Source organism: Folsomia candida, unplaced genomic scaffold (assembly GCF_002217175.1).
Source record: "Folsomia candida strain VU population unplaced genomic scaffold, ASM221717v1 Fcan01_Sc018, whole genome shotgun sequence".
NCBI lineage: Eukaryota > Metazoa > Arthropoda > Collembola > Entomobryomorpha > Isotomidae > Folsomia > Folsomia candida.
Window position 1 is genome coordinate 3,415,830 of NW_019091210.1, and position 22,377 is coordinate 3,438,206.

General features: G+C 35.6%; 1 protein-coding gene across 4 annotated transcripts; it reads right to left on the reverse strand.

The window, feature by feature from the left end:
- Window positions 1-6,422: 6,422 nt before the first annotated feature.
- Window positions 6,423-20,685, reverse strand: LOC110857380 (gamma-aminobutyric acid receptor subunit beta). Of its 4 annotated transcripts, none has more exons than XM_035857656.1 (12): window positions 20,302-20,685; window positions 19,977-20,077; window positions 19,714-19,781; window positions 19,150-19,236; window positions 16,063-16,202; window positions 14,985-15,067; window positions 14,274-14,411; window positions 13,811-13,974; window positions 12,908-13,028; window positions 12,708-12,846; window positions 10,197-10,311; window positions 6,423-6,790 (listed from the first exon to the last, which is right to left on the reverse strand). In XM_035857656.1, the coding sequence occupies exons 1-11, from the start codon at window positions 20,364-20,366 to the stop codon at window positions 10,218-10,220; spliced, it is 1,200 nt and encodes a 399-aa protein (XP_035713549.1). In that variant the 5' UTR covers window positions 20,367-20,685; the 3' UTR covers window positions 6,423-6,790; window positions 10,197-10,217. The 4 variants fall into 4 exon arrangements, with proteins under 4 accessions (XP_035713549.1, XP_021961667.1, XP_035713550.1 ...); XM_035857657.1 differs by lacking the exon at window positions 6,423-6,790 and adding an exon at window positions 6,798-7,795; XM_022105975.2 differs by lacking the exon at window positions 10,197-10,311 and having other exon boundaries at window positions 20,302-20,681.
- Window positions 20,686-22,377: the final 1,692 nt, after the last annotated feature.

Below are 22,377 nucleotides of genomic sequence, written 5' to 3' on the forward strand. Positions count from 1 at the left end.
CACAGGTAGAAAAAATGTGCTATCGTCAATCGTTAGGTTTATACTACTGGTTAAAAATTTTAATGCAAGATTTACATGATTTATTTTTTATTAGTCAGTCTGGTTCAAGTGCCGGGGAATTGGAACTTAGTACCCGGGAAACGTCACCTAAAAGTTCCGATCCCCTAGACATTTTAGTTATGCAAGTTACAGGGAAACGGAACCCACTTGTCGCAGGATTTAGCGAGCTTCGATTCCCCGGTACCCTATTAGACAAAAGTTACGATTCCCTGGAACCCACGATTTTTCTTTAATTTTTCATAAATTGAATAAATTCCCAAGAAAAAATTTTATTGTCTCAAATTAACAGTCAACCAATGAAGAATATTGGATAAAAAAATTAGAATTTTTTATAGTGGCGAAGTTTTCTAAAATCGCAAATATCTGACAAATTTGAGGAGCGGCAAGTCCAAAAAGGTACGGGGAATCGTCACCCAATAATTATTTTCAGGGAAAAATACAATTATTTTATAGTTTTTGTTACAATTATTGCGTTATTATTATGTTACAATTATTTTTCTCCAAAAATAATTGCATTTTTCTCTGAAAATAATTGTTGGGTGACGATTCCCCGTACCTTTTTGGACTTGCCGCTCCTCAAATTTGTCAGATATTTGCGATTTTAGAAAACTTCGCCACTATAAAAAATTCTAATTTTTTTATCCAATATTCTTCATTGGTTGACTGTTAATTTGAGACAATAAAATTTTTTCTTGGGAATTTATTCAATTTATGAAAAATTAAAGAAAAATCGTGGGTTCCAGGGAATCGTAACTTTTGTCTAATAGGGTACCGGGGAATCGAAGCCCGCTAAATCCTGCGACAAGTGGGTTCCGTTTCCCTGTAACTTGCATAACTAAAAAGTCCAGGGGATCGGAACTTTTGGGTAACGTTTCCCAGGTACTAAGTTCCAATTCCCCGGCACTTGAACCAGACTGTTAGTACTGTTTTTTTTCTCCTTGTCAGATCGGCGATGCATATATACAGATATGCGTATAGGTACATAATTTCCTGCTTATGTATAAAATGCAGAAAACCACACTAAAGGAAACCGAACAAAGCCATAACCTTACTCGAATGTAATGAAACAAATTCAATTTATTTTTAGTGTACTTACACATTTTACATATGTATATACATACGTATTCTAATTACTTATTGATCGAGATATTTAAAAGTGAATTTATTCTCTAATAATGGAAATATTAATTACGAGTTCGGAAATACTTTCTTGTGATGTACCAAATTGTACAGTATGTTGATAAATATATATTTCGTTCTTTTAAAAACTTTCAAAAATATGTATGTACGTACGTATTTGACATGTATCAGTAAATATACCGAAAAGAAAAGTATGCGGACATGTAAACTCGTAATTACGTACATAATAAATATGTAATTAAGTACATATATTTCCACACCAAATTCATCATCCTGCAATAAACTCATCCCCGTCTCATCGGACGCATGGCGTGAATCACGGCGACGTCAACTCCATTTATCCTCAAAATCATTGGAGCCCTTCCATTCTGATGGTGTTGAGCATCATCTAAAAAATACCAAATTCGTGCATGCTAAATTTAATTCAACTAAAGAAAGAAATGATTCAGGCACCGTGCATAAAGCATGTGCTCGCTACGAATATTCCCAGAATTTTTACATACGCTTGCTTTCCTCCAGTCGCACTAATATTTTCGACATATCAGAATTTTGGTGGAGAGCATATGATGCCTTAAGGCTTTATGTACAGCCCCCCACTCCGACATTTGTAACCCAGTAAACTCCGCAAATTTACAAAAAAAAATTCGGTTACAATTTATTCTAGAGTTTCATACACAGGACGACTTAATTTTCCGGCAATTCACGCAGGCCTAACATTGTAAAATCTGGAAACTTATTTACGAACTTTTACAAAATTTTACAAAAACTCCTAAATCAATTTACATATTTTTGAAGACTTGCATGCTCAAATCCTTTCATTTTGTAATAGTTTGTAAAATAATTTTACAAAACTTACAGATTTTACAAGTTACCAATGACTGCGTGAATTGTCAAAATTTGTAAAAAAAATATTTTTGGAAAATTTGTACAATTTACCGGGTTAAAAAACACTAGCTAATTTCGTCCGACGATAGTTACGGAAACATCTGATTAAAAATGGATATTATCATGTAAAATAGTTCATACCATTAGAGAAAAAGTACATTCGAACGACTTTTCCAAAATTAAAAAGCACGTAAAGAAGAAACATCGTGTTCAGGAGTAGTCCCGTGTAGATAATTTGCGTCCTCGTTTCCACACGACGAGATTTATCATCATCGCGATAAGTATCTTGTAGCGAAAAAATGAAATCAAACCACGATACAAAAATTGCAGGATGGCCCACGCTTTCCAAAGGATGGGCAATAAATATAAGGCGGTATAAGATTCTGTCAAGTTTCGTAGTTTTTTGAAAATCATGTTAATCAAAAATATGTTTTTAAGGGTGTAGATTTTCAAAATAATCTAGTCAAGTGCGTACTAGGTGAAATGGTAAGTAAAATTGCAACGAGAAGATGAGTCACAAACTAGGAAATTTTGGGTTCATCCCAGCAACGAAAAGTACAAAACATTGAGTCACCCTAAAATCATGCGAGTGAATTAAGTGTATACTTTTGTATGAATAGTATCAAAATAGATGGACACAAAAAATGCATGGACACAAAAATAAATCGTACATACCTTCAAAAATAGAGCATTTTTCCGACCCTAGTAAAAAATTGTTTGCGTCTATCGCATATCGTCAATTTTATTGAACTACTGATTAAATATTTTGACGTAAAATTGACATTATTTCCGTTTTTGTAGGTGCCTGGTTCAGATCGGCGAATCTGTTTGTGATTTTATTACCATAATCAGTTCAGGTCCGACATGAAGCCAAACTGAAAAAGCTATTTTATTTTCGTATTGTTTCCAACCAATTGTTTCACAAATATTTACTATTTACTTACAGTTCTGCGTCGTATTTCTTCCTTTGTGAAAGCCGACAATGAATTTTATCACCATTTTAATTAGTGATGCAACGAGTTCTACATTTCGAGTTCAAGCCGAGTTCGAGTACTCTGCAAAGCTTGGTGCCTCTGCAATCGAGCACTCGAAAAACCTAGTGCACTCGGTTTTTCGAGTGCTGCAGCAGTCGCTCTTCACTTATTTACAAATCTCAACATACATATATGTATGTGTACATATGAAAAAAGATGTAGTTATCCATTTCTAAAATTCAAATTTTAGAAAATTAATTCTATAATTTAAACATATTAACGTTGAAAATATAAAAATTGTATTTCTCTAATTTAATGCCAAATTAGAAAATTAAAATGCGTTACTTTATGATGTTACATTATTAGCACATATTTATCTATTGCTATAAATTTTGGACAACTAGAAACCCGAAATTTATAAAAATCAGGGACCTTGATTACTTGAGCTTGTGAAGTTAGCCGCTAGCGGATACAACCTTTTTACTTCTAACAAATCTGATTCAATAACGAATTCGCTATGAAACTAAAAATTCAACTCATGCAGTTCATTTTTTAAACAAAACAAGGAAAATCTATCCAGGATTGTTGTCTAAAAAATAAAAACCAGATCAATAAAGTGTTCAAAAGCGATGTGCATATGACTTTTAGGTGCCACACCCACTGGCCCCATAGACGGTTTGGTTTAAAAAAACTTCGACATGTGCTTGTTCGGTCATAAACCTGAAATGATGCGAATAGGCGAAATTGTATTTTGCACGTTATCCCCTCGAATAAGATTTGTTAGAATGACGGACATTAAAATCCATGGACCACACACGAAGTACATGTGCGTTTCTCCCTTTCCATTTCCCGCTATGAGGGAGGCCTGCTCGAGGAAAATGTATCCGGTGGTCACTATGTCAAATCGCGACACGTTTGATTTTGTCGTTAGCAGAGCGAATAAACCCAGGAATATTGATGTTAATAAGATGCAAATCCACAACGTGAGAGGGAACACGTGGACCAAAGTTTCCAATGAAGTTTGTGCGGATCGTGGTTTGGAACAAGTGAGAAATCCGTAAGGACGGGAGCCTGTCACGATTTCGATATTGAGGTCAGCTTTGATATCGATTGTTGGATGAATATTGGGACGATTGAAGGAACACAGGTTTTGTAACAGGGTCACGTTACCTGGGGGAGTTCGTGGGGTAGGTTGCACAAATGCGGAACAAGCCCACCTATGAAATTGTAGGGAGGCGTTACCTCCCAAAAGCAAATTCAGCAAAATGCCATCAATTGTTACATCATTTTTGGATATTTCTGAGAACCTAATATCAATATTGTTATACTTTATTGCTTTCCGAGAGCCCAGAATGCACCAGGGTGACTTATCACTAATCCGGTTAAACGAATGAGCTACTTCATGTATTCCCATGTCTTTTACGGTATCATTATTAATATCGTAACAAACTTGAAAGCAATCGTGACAATATTTACAACAAAACTGGAACTTTTCTACTAAATTGTTCTCCACCAGGATAAGGAGCATCTTAAGGGCAGAATTTCCACCTAAAGGTGTTCTCATTTCGGTACTCCAAGTCCTTAAATCTCTTCCATAATGCTGTACCAAGATGTGGTACCCTGTCCTGCGGTAACGTCTCTCCGAAGGAAAATACTCTTCATATAAATCCGATGGCATTACACCCACGCCAGGTTTGGCAGGAGGGAAGATGTAGAAACGCGTCAAACATTTCCAGCTCCTAGGTTGACCAAGATTTTTGCGAAGAGGTATTTCATAATTTGGTTTAAATGATTGGAGACAAGTGGGGAAAGTGGAGTTGCTATTTGGGTCTAGTTGAATAATTTGATACCCAAAAAATGCAAATCTATGAGGATCACTTGACATGAAGTTGCAAAGTGGTACAACTTTGAATCTTGTCGTACAAAAGGGAACTGATATGGAGGATGGGATGTTGATATTTTCGTAGTTAAGAATGTTTACTACACATCCTGAAAATAAGTTTATGTAATGGGCTAAGTTAAGGATCCCCATGGTATCCAAAGTCATGTAGCATCCTAATATACCAAAAGCTTACACGTCTAGAAATATGTACTCCTTCTAAGGCGGTGTTAGCAACAGAAATTTTAAAAACTTCATGTTAATCTACGGAACAAATAACTTGTACTAAATGTTAGTCCAGGTTGCATGATTTTTATGTAACGTTGGAGTTCTAGGATAGCTTTAGCGCGTGATATTGACTTGTACGTTCGTGTTATTCCATTGAATTATTTAAAGTTGAGCATGAGTGTTATATAATTTATAGAATCTAGAGCTAGGAAACTCTCCGGAAATAACCTTCTACTTATTAATATCTGTAATATTAATATATTCGTAATATTGTACGTTGAGCGGAGTAAAATTCAAGTGACACAGCTACATACATACATACATATGTACATACGTCTGAGCATAAATCAGACTAAATAAATATTTTAGTAATATATCCACGTACTGCAGCCGAATCTGACCATGAGGTTGAGTTTTAACTAAACTAATACTCAAGTAAGTCGTTGTTTGCATGCTAACGATCTACATATATACTTATACATATATCCGTATTATCAAATTTCAAACCCAATGCATTGACACCACAAACAATTACTACTTCCTGAAAAACTGCAATTTTTTTTTTAGTTTCTTTAAATATATGGTGAAAAATTCTACCATAAATTTTAAATTTTGAGAATGGTGGTTTGGCTGCATTTCGTACAAAAATGCGATCTACATACATATGTATGTATGTATGAAATAGTATTGAGTATCATTACGGAGCTTGGCTTTCTAGTTTCTCCTTTATACACTAAATATATTTGGACTCATACTTAATTTTTATGCTTAAATGCTCTGAAAATCAAAGAAGGGCACATTTCTCAAATTATTTCTATTATTTTAAATTTTATTTTATTCATCTCGACAGTTAAATTTCAAAATTCACATGCATGTACACACATATGCATAAGATGGGAAATTTACGGAGCTAACCTCTTTCGGACTACTAATTTTTAAATAAAATTCAAGTGACACAGCTACTTGAATTTTATTTAATTTTAGGGAATTTTAGGGAATTTTAGGGGAATTAAGGGAATTAAGGGAAGGAATTTTAAGGGAATTTTATTTCCCTTCGGTACGATTTTGATTTCATATCTAATTATACCAGATAGCAACCAATTAAAATTTTGCACCAGTTTCCAATATTCGAGTTTTTGACGAAAAACACGAAAAATCCACTTAAACATTGGTCGGTATAGGGAAAATTCCAAAATTTTAGGAGAAAAATATCGAAAAAAAATCCACTTTTCACCATCGAGTTTTCCACAAAAAACCGAGGAAATATTCTTTTTTGAAAAAACTTTGGTGTCAAGGAAATTTTTGCGGTACACACATTTGTGTATTTCGTCGTCAACGGAAAAATAAAATAACTACACAAATGTGTGTACTTGGTCGTTAAGAGGTTAATTCATCATTATAATCTTTATAGGCCCATCAAGTTTAAGGCTGAAAGAATTCTTAAATAAATTATGATTCTGATTATTACGAGGAATATGTAGATAAACTTGACGACAAGGCATCTATGTAGGAAATGTATGTTTCAAAATGACGACCAGCTCAAGCATCCGAAATGTTGAGACAAATCACCCAATATAGAAATTGGAAACAGGCGAAGATTGCGGGGAACAAGATCCTCGAATATCTAGGGAAAAGTAAATGTATGTACTTAAGTTTCAATATGAAAATATATTTGTAATTGTACAAGTAAAAAAATCTTAAAAACACAAAACACATTTTGGTTTTATACACTCTTAGAAATGTAGTATTAAAGTAATACAACGGAATTCATACATGACTCCACCAAGGCAGAATTGATAAACAATACCGTGTAGTTTGATCAGTATTAAAGTTTTGCCATATCGGTAGCAAATTTTTGCGGACGGGTATAATCCCGAGATACCAAAGGTGAGGATGGAGTAACGAAAGTAGCAATGATATGAAAACGAAAAATCGTTGCTTAAATAAAAATACGGAAATGGCAAACTTTGGGTACCGAATTTTCAGCGCTTAAATTGACTTAATGATAACGCATTAACTAGGTATGGAAATTTCGACGGATGTTTACCGTTGACACTCAATACTGGTTAAGCGTCTTTTATTCGTTACCAACAAAACGCCAAAATTCTGGTGCAAAATCCTTACACATTTGATGTCCAAAAAACGGCGCTGAAAAATCATGCATATTCCAACAACTAATCAGTGATGATAAATCTTTACCTACCAGCCACCCAAATTTCGGTACAAAATCCTCACACTTTTACAACCTAAGAAGTAGTGTTGATAAATCCTCTATTACCCTCTAACGAATCAGTAACGAAAAATCGTCCGCTAATCTGTGGTGATTATAAGTACATAATCATCGCTGTATCAGTGTAGATTTCTCGTGAGCACGCACTACCGCACCGCCACTCAGAAGCAACATTTACACCGGATTACATCAATTTATTTAGTTGAAAAAAGTAATTATATCAATGACAGATATAGTGTTAAAGAAATTTTGTGTAGTGGAGTTTCCTGTGGACAGGACAATTGAAGTAGTGCCACGAATTTGGCTTTCGGATAACAACACAAAGTGCGCGTTTCCTTCAAATCGGTCGAAAGGTTTCAAAAAGAATCAAGAGGACCCTGAATCCATACCAGATCCTCTCTGGAAAATTTGGGAAGCAAACGTAAAGAAGAGTTACGGTAAAAAATAATTTCTGATTCATACATTTTTTAATGAAACCATATAATTTTTATTGCTATTGTAGATAAGTTCGAGCGAGCAAACGACAAAGCTAAGAAGCTTTTGAAAGCTGCCTACATCGATAGCAGTGATTTGGACATTGTAGGTGAATCGTCACAAGAAAGATTACGCAGAGCAGGTAATTTCCACTGTTTTTTATTATAATTAACATATTGCGAAATTTGCGATTTCATATTTTACAGAAGGTGAAGTAATTCAACCGTTCGAGCCACCAATCAACGAAGGAACCGAGCAAGAAGTAGAATCCATTCCCGTGACTTTTGACTATTGTGATGACCGCATTACAACTTTAATAAAGGGTGTTAATAAAGTCCGATCCCATGCATTTTTTGGAGCGTGGTTGTTACAAATTCAGCTGGAACTTTTGAACCAGTGAAGTTATTTATTTCAAATTTTTACCATGGGAGGAACAACTAAACGTGTAAGTCATGAGCATCTTAGAGTTGAGATACAAACATTGCATCAGCAGGGGCTTAAACCTACAGAAATTGTGCAAAAATTGGGCTGCAGCCGCAGAACTGTTTGGAAATGGAAGAATAAAAATTTTGTCCACGACAAAAAGCGACCAGGGCGACCCAGAAAGGTGTCACCTACCACAAAAAGAATGATTAAAAACAGACTTTGCAAGAAAACCGGTAGTTCATTACGTAATTGAGCAAGGGAGTTAAATGACTCAAAACGCTATAAAGAGAAGAAGAAGCAAATTAACTGTGTGACCGTGCAAAAATTTGTGAAAACTACGAAGTGGGGTCACACAGCTTACAAACTAACCAAAAAAACCTCTCATGTCACAAAAATATATCGATGACCGTCTGAAATTTGAAGAACTCCTTCAGAAAAGTGCCCATTTGAGTGAAAAAAGACTTGGTGAAGAATTGCGCAGTCACATCCTTTGGACTGACGAATCTATTATTGAACTATATCCAAAATTGAACCAACAAAATGTTCGTTACAGGACAGAAAACAAATCGGATGTACCATCAAGAGCGATCCCAAAATTCGGGCTTAAAGTTATGGTAGCGGGTGGATTTTGTGCACGTTGCGTGACCCCTCTACATATCATACCAAAAGGCCAATCAGTCAATGCAAAGCATTATATGGAAAAAATATTACCTATCTATTTCGATAGCATGGGGAACAAGGAAATATTTCCGAATGAAAGAAAAATAGTTTTCATGCAGGATGGTGCTATAGCCCATACAGCAAAAGCGAGTTTGAGTCTCATCAAGACGCAAGTTTCAACGGTCTGGAGCAAGGGGGTGTGGGCCGCTAACGGCCCAGATTTGAATCCCCTGAAGAACCAGTGGTCCATACTTAAGGAAAATGTATACAAAGAGCCACAACCCCGGACGAGGGAAGAGCTAGTAAAAAAAAGTTCAAGATGTATGGAATTCGATTTCCAGAGGCACATTGGAAAAATTAGCACAGAGCCTTAAACAAAGAGTTGAGGGCATGGTTAAAGTAAATGGTAACAAGACCAAATACTAAGGTAAATATGTCGAACATTTTTTGTAAGTATCACGGGTAGTTTTTTTTATACTAGCCTTCACTTTTTTACAGGAAAAATGGGATCGGACTTTATTAACACCCTGTAGAGGAGTTCCGAGGTATTTAACGAATTTTGAAATATGTGTTAGTTTATATCTAAACCGAAAATTTATTGGAGTTTAATTTATTTACGTATTTAGCATTTCAAGAAACTTCAATTCAGAATCAACTAATTTTGCAAGAGGAGATCCGCGATCTCAAAAATATTGTCTTGCGCTGCCTGAATTCTTCAAATCCGGCAGCGGCAACAAGTAATTTATTTTGGCCAATTAAAAATCAGGAAGAGCTTGAGAAAATAAACGAAATTCTTACTAACAATGACACGTATATTCAACAAGTAAGTTATTAAAACAGAAATCTATTTTTAAACGGATTATTCGATCCTGATACACATTTCATTATATTTCTTTATTTTTGTAAATTGCCAGGTAACCCTGCTGTCCAGAGTCGGGGGAGATTCTGTCACTAAAGCCGTTAACTGTACTATGAAATCAATTATTTTGCACCAATTTGCACTCACTCTTCGCTTTACTGACGCATCTGATAAATTACTTTTTGGGGGAACTTTATGCTGCAAGCTTGTTAGGTAGAAATTTTTATGCACTAAATTTGTAAAATAATCATTAAATATGGTACATGATTGTTTATAAATTACAAACAACTATTTATAGACGCGGTCCGTCAATTCTTCATTCAGGCGGGTAACACAGAAGGAATCAAAGCTGAGTTAAGTGACAGTAAATTGGATTCTTACATTGCAAAGTGGCTTCGTGACTCAATAAATCGAGGAGACGAAGGAAAACAGAAGAGATCCAAGGCTAAGAATGGGCGCGCCGCGGTCAACAAAGTCCCAGCGAGTGAAGAAACGGCTGAGAAAAATGTTGAACCAAATTAGAGCCCCACGAACATCGTCAACATTTCAGAACTCAATTCCTTCTCAAGAACCATTTGTAAGATTTAATACTGAACAAATCTCAAGTAATTATAATCTTGAGTTATCAGAAAATGTAATTAGTAGTTCTGATGAAAGTGAAAATGAATTGCACAATGATAATAACTTTATTGAAGTTAACCATTTATCCCAAATGAAGGAGTGGGCACTAGCCCACAATATTACCCACCCTGCATTAAGGGATTTGTTAGAGCTCTGTAAGGAATGGTTGCCTGCATTTGGATTTCCAAATGACCCTAGAACTTTGCTAAAAACTAAAAGGGTTGTCCAGTTAAAAGATGTAGATGGAGGACAGTTTTATTACTTTGGACTAGAATTAGGCTTAATTAAAATTTTGAATGATACACAATTTGGCAAATTAAATTTGACTAAGGTTGAGGTTAGTTTAGGTATTGATGGGTTACCGATTAGCAAGAGTTCCAACTTACAATTTTGGCCTATCCTATGCAAAGTTAATGGTGAGCTTGGGGGTAATAGCGTTTTTATAGTAAGCTTGTTTTGTGGTAATCAGAAACCCAAATCAATTCAAGAATTTCTTAATCCACTGGTGAATGAAGTAATCAATTTAAAACAAAATGGAGTCGTGGTGTCCAACAAAAAATATGAATTTTTTCTAAAAGCTATAATTGCAGACGCACCTGCAAGAAGCTTTATTAAGCAAGTAAGAGGACACAATGCATATTATGGTTGTGAACGATGCTACACAAAAGGTGAATATTCTGGCCGCGTAATATATCCAGTAGGTCGATCTTTTCCCTTGCATTCTGATGAAACTTTTAGAACACGGATGCATATTAACCATCACGAAATTAATAAAGTTTCGCCATTAATAGATGCAGGAGTAGGAATGATTAGTCAAATTCCTCTGGATTATATGCATTTATGTTGCCTCGGGGTGATGAAAAAATTCTTACTTTTATGGATAGACGGACATATTCCACACAAACTATCTCAACGTCAAATTAAATTAATTTCAAGTAGACTTCTATTGTTCCGTAATCGAGTCCCTTCACATTTTTCTAGAAAACCGAGAAGTTTGGAAGAAATTAGACATTGGAAAGCTACTGAGTTCAGAAACTTCTTACTCTACTTAGGACCAATTTGCTTGAAAGGTGTGTTAACAACAGATAAATATCACCATTTTCTATTGTTACACACTGCAATATATATTCTAGCTTCTGAGTTTGCAAACTCTCACGATTGGGTTGATTTTGCAGCCCAACTCGTTAATGAATTTGTTGAGAAAATTCCTACACTTTATTGTAAAGAGTTTATTGTATTTAATGTTCATTCACTAACTCATTTAGCTGCAGATGTTCATCTTCACGGACCAGTAGATAATTTTAGCGCATTCCCGTTTGAAAATTTCATGCAAGCAATAAAACGCCTGCTGCGATCAAAAAATGCCCCTTTAAGTCAAATTGTTAGAAGGGTTGGGGAATTAACTGACTTGCCACTAAAGTTGCCAAAGCAGACAAATTCATCCTTAACTCCTTCAGCTAAACTTGGTGATAATTGTTTTATCACGAAAACTGGACAAGTATGTATTGTTGAAAAACATAACCAGAAATTTATGTGTCGTATATTTGATGAATATTTACAACCGAAATCTTATCCCGTAGTTTGCAAAGAGTTAGGAATAGGCTACGTTACGAATTTGGGAGTTTTGCGCAAGTTAAACCCTTTTAACCTGTCAAAGAAATGTATTCTACTTCCATCCGGGAAAAAATATTTTTATATATCATTGTGCAATTCATTTGAAATAAATCGCAAATAATGAATACTGCTTATTATAAGATTAACGAGTTTTTGTATTAAAATAATATGCATTTAGTTGTTTAATGCTCTCCAACTACGTTAAATTGTACTGATTATTATTATATGAAAGTTAAATTGTAATAATTTTTGGAAATTAATAAATAATTTGGAGTAAAATAAACCAATTGTATCAGTACTAATTCAATAACGAAATTTAGTTACCAAAACTGCTTAAAAAATTTGGTACCGAGACAACGTTCGCATTTCGTCGCCGTTTCATTACGTGTAAAAGTATGGATTAAGCAATGATATTTCGTTGACGAAATGATGACATATTTCGGCACCCATTAGTCGCTTGCCATCAGTACCATATAAGCATATGATCTTGTTCCATTTCGCTACCTTGTCAACACCTGCAGAAGCAAGTACCGAATCAACGCTTGTGGTGCAGCTCGGGAATTTTAGCACCAAGCGGTAGCAACTTTAATACCGAGAAATCAATACCTGCCTGACTATACCAGATTTCTAACAGTGATAATTCTCAAATTTCCCCACCTATCAAGATCCGCCGGTGCAACGCCGCCCCATTTCCCAACTTTTTTTGCATTGGTCTCATTTGCATTTCCTCCTTCCGCATCATCTTCCTCTTTCCTCTTCTCGATCTGTTTTCCGACATAGCCGACCGTCACAAATTCTAGAAATGAATATGAACTCTATAAATTATTCACTCTTTTATCGTCAATAAAGTTACGAACCCAATAAAGCAGCAAGCGTAATTACGAAACAAGTTCCCAGAAAAACGTCCAAACTCTTGATGTATGAAACTTTTGGGAGAGCAGCGTTCACAGAAGACATCAACGTTGTCATGGTCAAAATCTTAATATAAAAAAAATATGAATATATTTATATGCATAAATACTTTGTGCAATGATTGAGTCTATTCACGCACTAGTAAATTGTAAAATCCAAAAATTTTGTAACATATGACTAAAAACTTTTACAAAGTAAAAAGACGCCCTTGACTTGAGTAGGTTACGTAAATTTTACATGAAAATATTAACTTAATTTTGTAAAACTTTATATGTTTACAGAATTTACGGGTTTTACAATGTTGCCGAAGCCTACATAAATGGCGTCTTTCGAGTATACTGAAGCTGGGCTCGGATCTGCTTCCTCTAAAAAGTCCTATTTTGATGGGTTTTGAGCGTGCACGCACTCTCGCCTAAGACATGTGAAATTTTAAACTTTGTCCTAGAGATGCTAAATTTGGCATGCACATGTACCAAGATATGCTGCCTCATAATCTAACATCAATTCCCGTTCCGTTCGCTATAAATTTTTCAGGAAAAATCAAAAACCAAACGGAATAGGGGTGACATTTGGTTTTTGATTTTTCCTGAAAAATTTATAGCGAACCGAACGGGAATTGATGTTAGATTATGAGGCAGCATATCTTGGTACATGTGCATGCCAAATTTCGCATCTCTAGGACAAAGTTTAAAATTTCACATGTCTTAGGCGAGAGTGCGTGCACGCTCAAAACCTATCAAAATAGGACTTTTTAGAGGAAGCAGATCCGAGCCCAGCTTCAGTAAACTCCCAAATATTTTGTTATATTATTAAAAGCGCGTGTATTTTAATGTGCAAAAACTACTTACCGTCGTAATACCCAACGCAACTCGAGCAGTCGTAGCGTTCCTATTGATCCAGAAACTCACGAAAGAAATCAACACAATGAGCGTGGCGGGACAATAAACTGGATAGATGTAATATCTCAGCCATCTCTCAAACTTGATTTCCAATGCCAATCGGGAATAATTACCTAATAATTAGGAAGCGTTTTAAAAAGTTATCATATGTAAATGCACACGATAAGGAATATATGGAATATATCTAACAAAGCTACATTTCTCATCTGTGATGTAAATGCACCTTTCTACACAATACAAATATAAGCAATATTCATGTAAAAATAAACACATGTAGCAGACCAGAACCAGGGTTTCGATTGGTAAAAACCACACTTTAAAATTTAGTTTTCCACACTTACATATGTCAGTAATTTGCAGCATATTTACAAGACTTTGCATAAAACGCATACAAAATAATGCCAGTTCTTACCAGAGCTCAATGATATCTCAAATGATCGTTGACGATGTCCTACAATTTTAAATTGAGGGAGTGGAACATCTTCCGCTACTCCAACGGAATCAACGCCCTTCGCCCAACTGTACCGAATATCCGACATCTTGAAGGCGTCTATGATAAAAATTGGGCTAACAATGGAGGCGCAAACCATGTTCAGCCCAAATAATTTTTTGACCTTATTAGTTTGAAAGAGCAAGCCTTTACAAACAACATTTGGTTCGGCACTTGGGCAGATGCGCAAAATTCAGCAAGTTATGGGCGCCACAAGTTCACAAAAGTGGTCGAGAGTGAGCTCGCGCTGGATCTTGCATCAAAAATCATACGTTTTTGCGAACTTGTGGCGCCCATAACGTGCTGAATTTTGCGCATCTGCGCAAGTGGTGAACCAAATGTTGTTTCTAGAGACTTGCTCTTCCAAACTAACATGGCCAAAAAATTATCTGGGCTGAACATGGTTTGCGCCTCCATTGTTAGTTTGATCTTGAAATTACTTCAGGGGCCGTATATAAAGCATGTGATCGATTTTCGGCGAACTTTGACACCTACCCCCAGGTGTGACCTATGTATGTATATACTCCCATGTTATATTATAATTAACATGGAAAGGATAGGACCCCTACCCCTTTCAAATTGATCACATACTATCTGCACAGTCCCTCACATGTAGCATGAAAAGTATCTTACAGCTCTCAATTTCCAATGTGCAGAGCTGAGTGTCCATTGGAAAGTTTTTCAGATCCATGGGACACGACGCTGTTACGGTCAATCTACAAAAAATAATTTTATGTATGCAGAAATTTGCCAATTGTAGCAAATTGTGCAAATTTTGAAGTATATAAACAATTATGGCAGGAAATAGAACAGAACGTATAAAAGAAGTTTTACAAAATAATTTTACAAACTTTTACAAACTAAAAGACGCCCTAGATCTGACAATGCGATGACGCCAGCGGTCTTACTCCGATTTTGACGAAAGGACGATAATTATGTAGCTTTAGATAAATAATTAGACACGTGTTTTAGGATTTTTCATAATGCTCAGTTTAAACGAAATTATGAGGAAATCCGTGAGCGAGAATTCCCATTTTCACCGTGACATTTTTCTCTCAAGGGAGAAAAATACAGATTCTCCATTACGGAGGCCATCATAATTTCGTTTAAACTCAATATTGGTGGGCACGAAGTGGTTTGCTACGATTTTGGTTTGTTGCATTTTTGAAAATTTTGAAAATTTTCAGAAATTTTCTAAAAAATTTTAAATTTTCAGAAATTTTCAAAAAATTTCAAAATTTTCAGAAATTTACAAAAAAAATTAAAATTTCAAAATTCGTACAAGCAATATAAAATCGAAAAAAACACTTCATGCCCATGGAAATCCATGATGGAATTCTTAATGGAGAATCTGTATTTTTCTCCCTTGCCAGAAAAATGTCACGGTGAAAATGGGAATTCTCGCTCACCCGATTTCGTCATAATTTCGTTTAAACTGAGCATTATGAAAAATCCTGAAACACGTGTTCAATTATTTATCTAATGATACATAATTATCGTCGTTTCGTCAAAATCGGGGCGAGACCGCTGGCGTCATCGCATTGTGAGTAAATTTGCGAAAACCTGGTAGCTATTTTTTATCACAAATTTGGATTTGTGAAATTGAGTAAAAGTTTCTAAATATATGCAAGTTTAGAGAATTGACGGATTTCACGTACTATTCACACTTGTACAAAGTTTGACGTAGATAAAATAAAAGAACCGTACAAACCTCATTGATCTCACGACATCTCCGGATTCGGATATGCGAAACAATTCGTTGGGCGCGGTAGCTGTGTGGAAATACGACATCTTTTCATTAACGAAAAAAGTGTCCGGAACCCAAACTGATCGAACGAAATCGGTTCCCGCCTGAGAATCACGTCATTGATTGATTTACAAAAAAAAATAAATTTCAAATCTACATTAGCTTTGAGATATGTACATAAATAGTGCATATATAGAGTAGCCGTACAAAAATTGTTAGTAGTATCTACGTGCATAAGTATATCACCAAATTAATTTACATAATACCAAATGTGTACGTAAAGAAGTCAAAAAGCTTTCTTGCAGTTTAACCATACTAAAGGTGATTTACGTTAAATGGGGCGATTTTGAAGCTTAATAACTTAGGCGCTATATGTAATATCGCTTTGAAATTTTTGGCCTTAGTAGATCCTATTCTCATCATTGTTAGTTTAAAATTTCAAGTCACGAGTGTAAAAATTGCCTGAGATACAAACATCCGAAAAAAAAGTCACGAAAAAATGTTTTTCTAAACACCCAAAATTTTGAGGTTTAGAATATTTTAAAATTCTCTAAAATTGTTAATTGTTCATAGAATTTGATGCCAATGGTATAAAAAGTTTTGGAATTTATCTAGCTTTAATAAACAACTTAAAACTTAAAAACTTAAAACCAACTTAAAAACTTAAAATAAAAACTTAAAATCGGGTAAAAAAAGTTTCACCTCTTTGAATACCAGGCCCAAAACAACTCGGAAACTTTTTTTTTTGATAAAATGGAACTTTATATCTCACCATATTTGAAATTTTTCTATGATTATCATTTTGTCAGTTAGAGGAGGCCTTTCTTAATATAATTGCACCTGGTTGGTTTTCTAAGTTTTAAATTCGATGTTTGGTATGGATTTGAAGCAGACCGATGACGCTTAAATCGCGTGGGGGCTATTTTTAGGTTTTCTCCAAAAATACAGCCAGTTGTATTTGGGGAATAAAATTAATTGTTTTGAGTTCCCTGCACACTGGGGCATAATATATGCCACATTTTAGTTTTTTACTTCGTCAAAAACTTTTGCAGGCAGCAATTGGGCGTTGGAAAAAGTGTTCTCCACACCCTCTTGCTCTGGGGTCAGTTGGGGGGGGGGTTCAGTTCTGTCTTGGGAGTTAGATTTTGGTACAGACACATAGCCTTGGGTCACATGTTATTATGCTCAAAATTTTGGGTCAAACGTCTAACCAGTTTCGGAGTTGTAGAACTTTAAAATCGCCCCATTTAACGTAAATTACCTTTGGTATATGGAATTTATCGTCGGCTCAAATATGCATTACGAGTTACTTACCATTTCCGCATCACAACAATTTGCAATCGTAATTCGCAATTTACAATTTAAAAAAATAAGAACTAGATAAACCGTTGCAACGCATGTAACCAAGGGGTGAAAGAAGTGTGTTATACGTCAAAGTGAATATCATATTGCGTTCGAAAACTTGTCAAAATTTACACTTCTGACGCATTTTCGACGTTTGTGTCTCAGATGTGCCAAATTTTTACAGCTCATAACCCTTATCGTCGTATTAATTCGAAAACGACGTAAGTGCAGTCGTGTGTCAATTCGAAAAAGACGTAAGTGCAGTCGTGTGTTAATTCGAAAAAGACGTAAGTGCAGTCGTGTGTTAATTCGAAAAAGACGTAAGTGCAGTCGTGTGCTAATCCGAAAAAGACGTAAGTGCAGTCGTGTGTTAATTTGAAAAAGACGTAAGTACACAATAAAATCTTGTAAAAGGACGTAAGTGCAATTATAATTTTAACAACTGGTCAGTTTTTCAAAACTAATTATATCTAATTAAGTTAAAATTTAAATTTAAATATGTATATTATATTTATTGAAGTAAATCTTTCATCTTCATCAATAATTCCATTAGTAAATAAAGTAGCGCAAAAATGCTGAGAATGCGATACAGCAAAGAAAACAAAGATTGCCGAATCTGAATTATCTAAAAATAACAAAATAATTGAGATTTCCTCATTCTATCTTGCCACTCTGAAGAATAATGCATCTTACATGTTTTACTGTTTTATCAATCCTAATTAATAAATCAATCTTACTGTTTTATATCTCCTACGTGTTCGATTAAATATTTGTAAAAATCTCACTTTGCCCTGACCACACCCCCTGGGCTCGAGGGGGTGTGGCACAACTCGGGAACACTTACTTTTACTCTATTTCATCCATGGATTCAATTTTTGTAAAAGCCTCATTTTGCTACGACCACACCCCATGGAAGCGAGGGGGTGTGTTCCGATTGGCCCCAAAATATGACGGGATCCTCCGCGTAGGGTCATACGTATGATTCCGCAAACCGAGATTTTGAAATTTCACAACCAATAGTTATATATCACACGACTGCACTTACGTCTTTTTCGAATTAACACACGACTGCACTTACGTCGTTTTCGAATTAACACACGACTGCACTTACGTCGTTTTCGAATTAATACGACGTTATGTGACCTTTAGATGACCTCTGAGGTCAAAATGAGGGCCACCATTGAATTCGACTTTGAAAAATAGTTACAAATGATGTGTCACTTGCCAAAACTGGCACGTGATACTTTTTCTTCACTTTTCGTCACTGTGACGACGTCATCGTCACAGGTAACGATGTCACAGTGTCCATCATCGAACTCGTCCTGTCCCTTGACGTTAGGAATTTACGTTCAAAATTTCATGTCTATATCTTTCCGTTCAAAAGTTATCGGAGCTACGGACAGACGGACGGACGGACGAACATAACGATATTATAAAGGGCTTTCACCCCTGAATAAACACTACTTAACCTTGCCTTGGAGTTTGCAAATGAATTTTCAAGTCAAATTTTTTACGAACTTTGTTTTTTTGCAAACTTGCCTTACGATGCGAGTTAGATAGTAATGAATACCCCTATGGGTAGGTATTTGCATGTGTTACGTAATTAAAAAATGTATATATGCATTTACCCACGCGAACGTCATAGTAATGAATACACCCATTATTTGCATAATTTTTTTAAAAATATGAATTGTATTATTCACTCACAGTTATACTTCTAATTCCTGGCTCCCCTTTAAAGCTGAGTCGTGGGTCGTTCCAAATTTGCCGGAAGTAAAATTCCGTCGTAAAATCCTGTAAAAATAATTGATTAACTGTTAATTATTATAATCACTGAATTAATTAGGTTCGATAATATATTTAACCCTTTAAACTGTAACGACGACAATAGTCGTTTTATAAGAAATGGTTTAATTCGGGAGTACGACAAAAGTCGTCCTGAAAAATCGTGGTCATGGCGCGGAAGGACGACAATTGTCGTTTCTAGGAGATCATTGATTTTCACCATCTTCTCTCCGCGACCTAAAATTTTTTGAAATTTTGAGGGATTTCTCCTATGCCAACACAATGCTAAATTTGAAGATTTTCTTCCCAAAAATTTGGATATTTCCCTATACAACGCAATGTTAAATTTTTGATTTTTCAGTTTTTCGAGTTTTATTAAAAACTCCTGAATTTCTCCTCCCGCGCCATGACCACAACATACTTATAGTGTCCCCGATTTAATGCATTATCTTGTCGTTAATCATACACGTTAAAGGGTTAATTTACCATTTGCACTTCCGAGAGGGATGAAATGCCCAATACGTACATGGTAACTCCCACATCGACAGGCTCCCCTAAAAGGAGATACATACAACAATTTTTAATCGACTTCGATTAAATTCGAAAATCCAGGTGTAAATTTCATGCAGTGGCCGCGATAGTGTGGGGACAGAGGGAAAATGTCCCCATTCCCCTATTTTACACGGCTTCCGCGGCCACGCCGGCCACTGATTTCATGCTTAAAATCATATGCATAAACGTTTAGTTACCTCCATAATTAGGTCGTACTCGTTTATCATATCCTTCAAGTAGGCTATTGAGAATATCGGTCACTTGCTGGCCAGTGGTCACCCTTCCAGTCTGCGGAGGACTATGTGGTCCATTTATGTGTAAAATTATGTACCAGATTCATTAATTACTTACAAAATAAGATAATTGTTTACAGTATATTTCAGTTTCCGAGAAAAAACAATAAAACGTAACACAAAGTAATTTGTTGTTACGGTTGAAAAAAGTCAACGTTTCATAAATAAAATGGCATAAATAAAAAATGGCAAAAAAGCGCAAAAATGGTAAAAATTATGTAAATCTTACAATTGTCCTTCACATTTGACCAAGAACAAAATCACGAATGTCCCCCACAACAAGAAAATGCGCATATTTATTTCACTCGTATTAAATAAAAACTTGATTTTTAATTTTAAAAAATATTTAGGAAACTTGATCCCAATTGGAAAAATTTAACGAAAATCACAGAACTATTTCACTCCTTAAAGTTGACTGCCACTTGAAGGACGTTGAAATTACAAGAACTATGTAAATCGTCCTCTTCAATCCATCTCTTTACATACGTAAACTTGCGAGGGTTACGATTGACATCAAAACACGAAAACCTGCCAAAAAACAGTCAATTCGCAAATCCAATTAATATTATTCGCAATTCCAATTGGAGTATTGGTGTCAACGAGACGCTGATCCAGTCTGATATCAATAGGCCGGCGCTGTCTTATTAGAAAAAATACATACATATGTACATAAATTAATCCATTAAATCTGTACAATTTGGGTTTATTTATGCCTCGTAAATACATAAAATCTGGATTCTGTTGAATGAGCAAATTAAGATTATTTATTTGCAAATACCAGCATGAAAAGAATGTCAACATCTTTACACTTAATATGCATAATTGACGTCATATGTAGCATTTGGACTAGTGTTTAAGTACAAGGAATTGACCAATATATGTATGAATGCATGTAACTGCACTGAACTCCTGTCCTGGTACTAAATACTAAAGGGAGGGCAGCCTGGTGGATACGAATTTGGCCTTGAATAACCCCGGAACGGTTTGTCGTGGCGGGTCAAAATTTTGAACAGACGAGCATGTTATCCTCAGATAGTTGTGTGCAAAATTTCAGCCCTCTACTTTCAAAAATGCCTCCCGTACAGCCCCCAGAAGTTGAGACACTCATTTCAATTTTTTCCAAACTCCGTCTAAAAAATTCGGTCTCCGCAGAAAGAATTTCTTTTTAAGTATCCGAACCCAAAGAAGTCTATTTGACTTATATCAGGGGATTGTATAGGTATTTCACTATTCGAAATGATTTTTATTCCTAATCTAGCTTCAAGGTCATTTGCATAATCTTGGGTCAACTTTATCGTCTGGGAAGACGCTGCGTCACGATAAAAATTACCTTATTTATTTTTTTACCGTGCTATTTAGGAAAATGTTACTCTAAAAGTGGTTTCGAGACACGGTCAGCATATTGCTTTGCAGATTTCTTCACTTTTTGGGGGACTTTGATACGTGGGAGGACACCACGATCGGACATTGCACCCACAACTTAAAACTGTTTACAAAAGTTCTCCTCACGGGAAAACACCAAATTCCGTGAATTTTTTTTCGGCATTTGTCGTGTACTAAGCTCTTCGAGCTCAATTAGTAACTTGTAGAGAAAATAGTGCTTCGTCAAATGTGACAAATAACTCACTCCTATTCCTCAACAGAAAATTTAAATAAAATTTTTTTGTAAGCACGAGCCAGATTTTTTCTGGAACTATTTGAAATGACTATCTCAGCTTCTGGGGGCTGTGGGGCAGGCATTTTTCAAAGTAGAGGGCTGAAATTTTGCACACAACTATCTGAGGATAACATGCTCGTCTGTTCAAAATTTTGACCCGCTACGACAAACCGTTCCGGGGTTATTCAAGGTCAAATTCGTATCCACCAGGCCGCCCTCCCTTTGGTAAATATGTGCAGAAATCATTCCATTCATTTCAATCAATTTTAACTGAAGCATTTGCGTAAACGAGATGAACTTTATGCGGTTGAGTTGGCTCCAACGTGACGCTCAGGAAGGGGCTGCGGAAACTTGGAAAGAACAAGCATCCCACACTGTAAATAATCTGGTAATAAACATTACCCAAAAGCACAAGCATACGACTCTATCAAAGTGGTAATGATAAGTTGTACCGTGTGGTAATGGCTTGGTAATAAAGTTTTTAACGTAATAAACCCTCCAATCGAATGTAAATAAGTAGCGTCAGAGTGATTCAAGTTTCCTTTAACGTTTCTCCATATATGACCTCGTCCTAAGGGTCATGAGGTCAAAAATATTAACGTCCTTGAAATCGCAGTCAAATTTCTTTTAAAATGACACCCCATATGA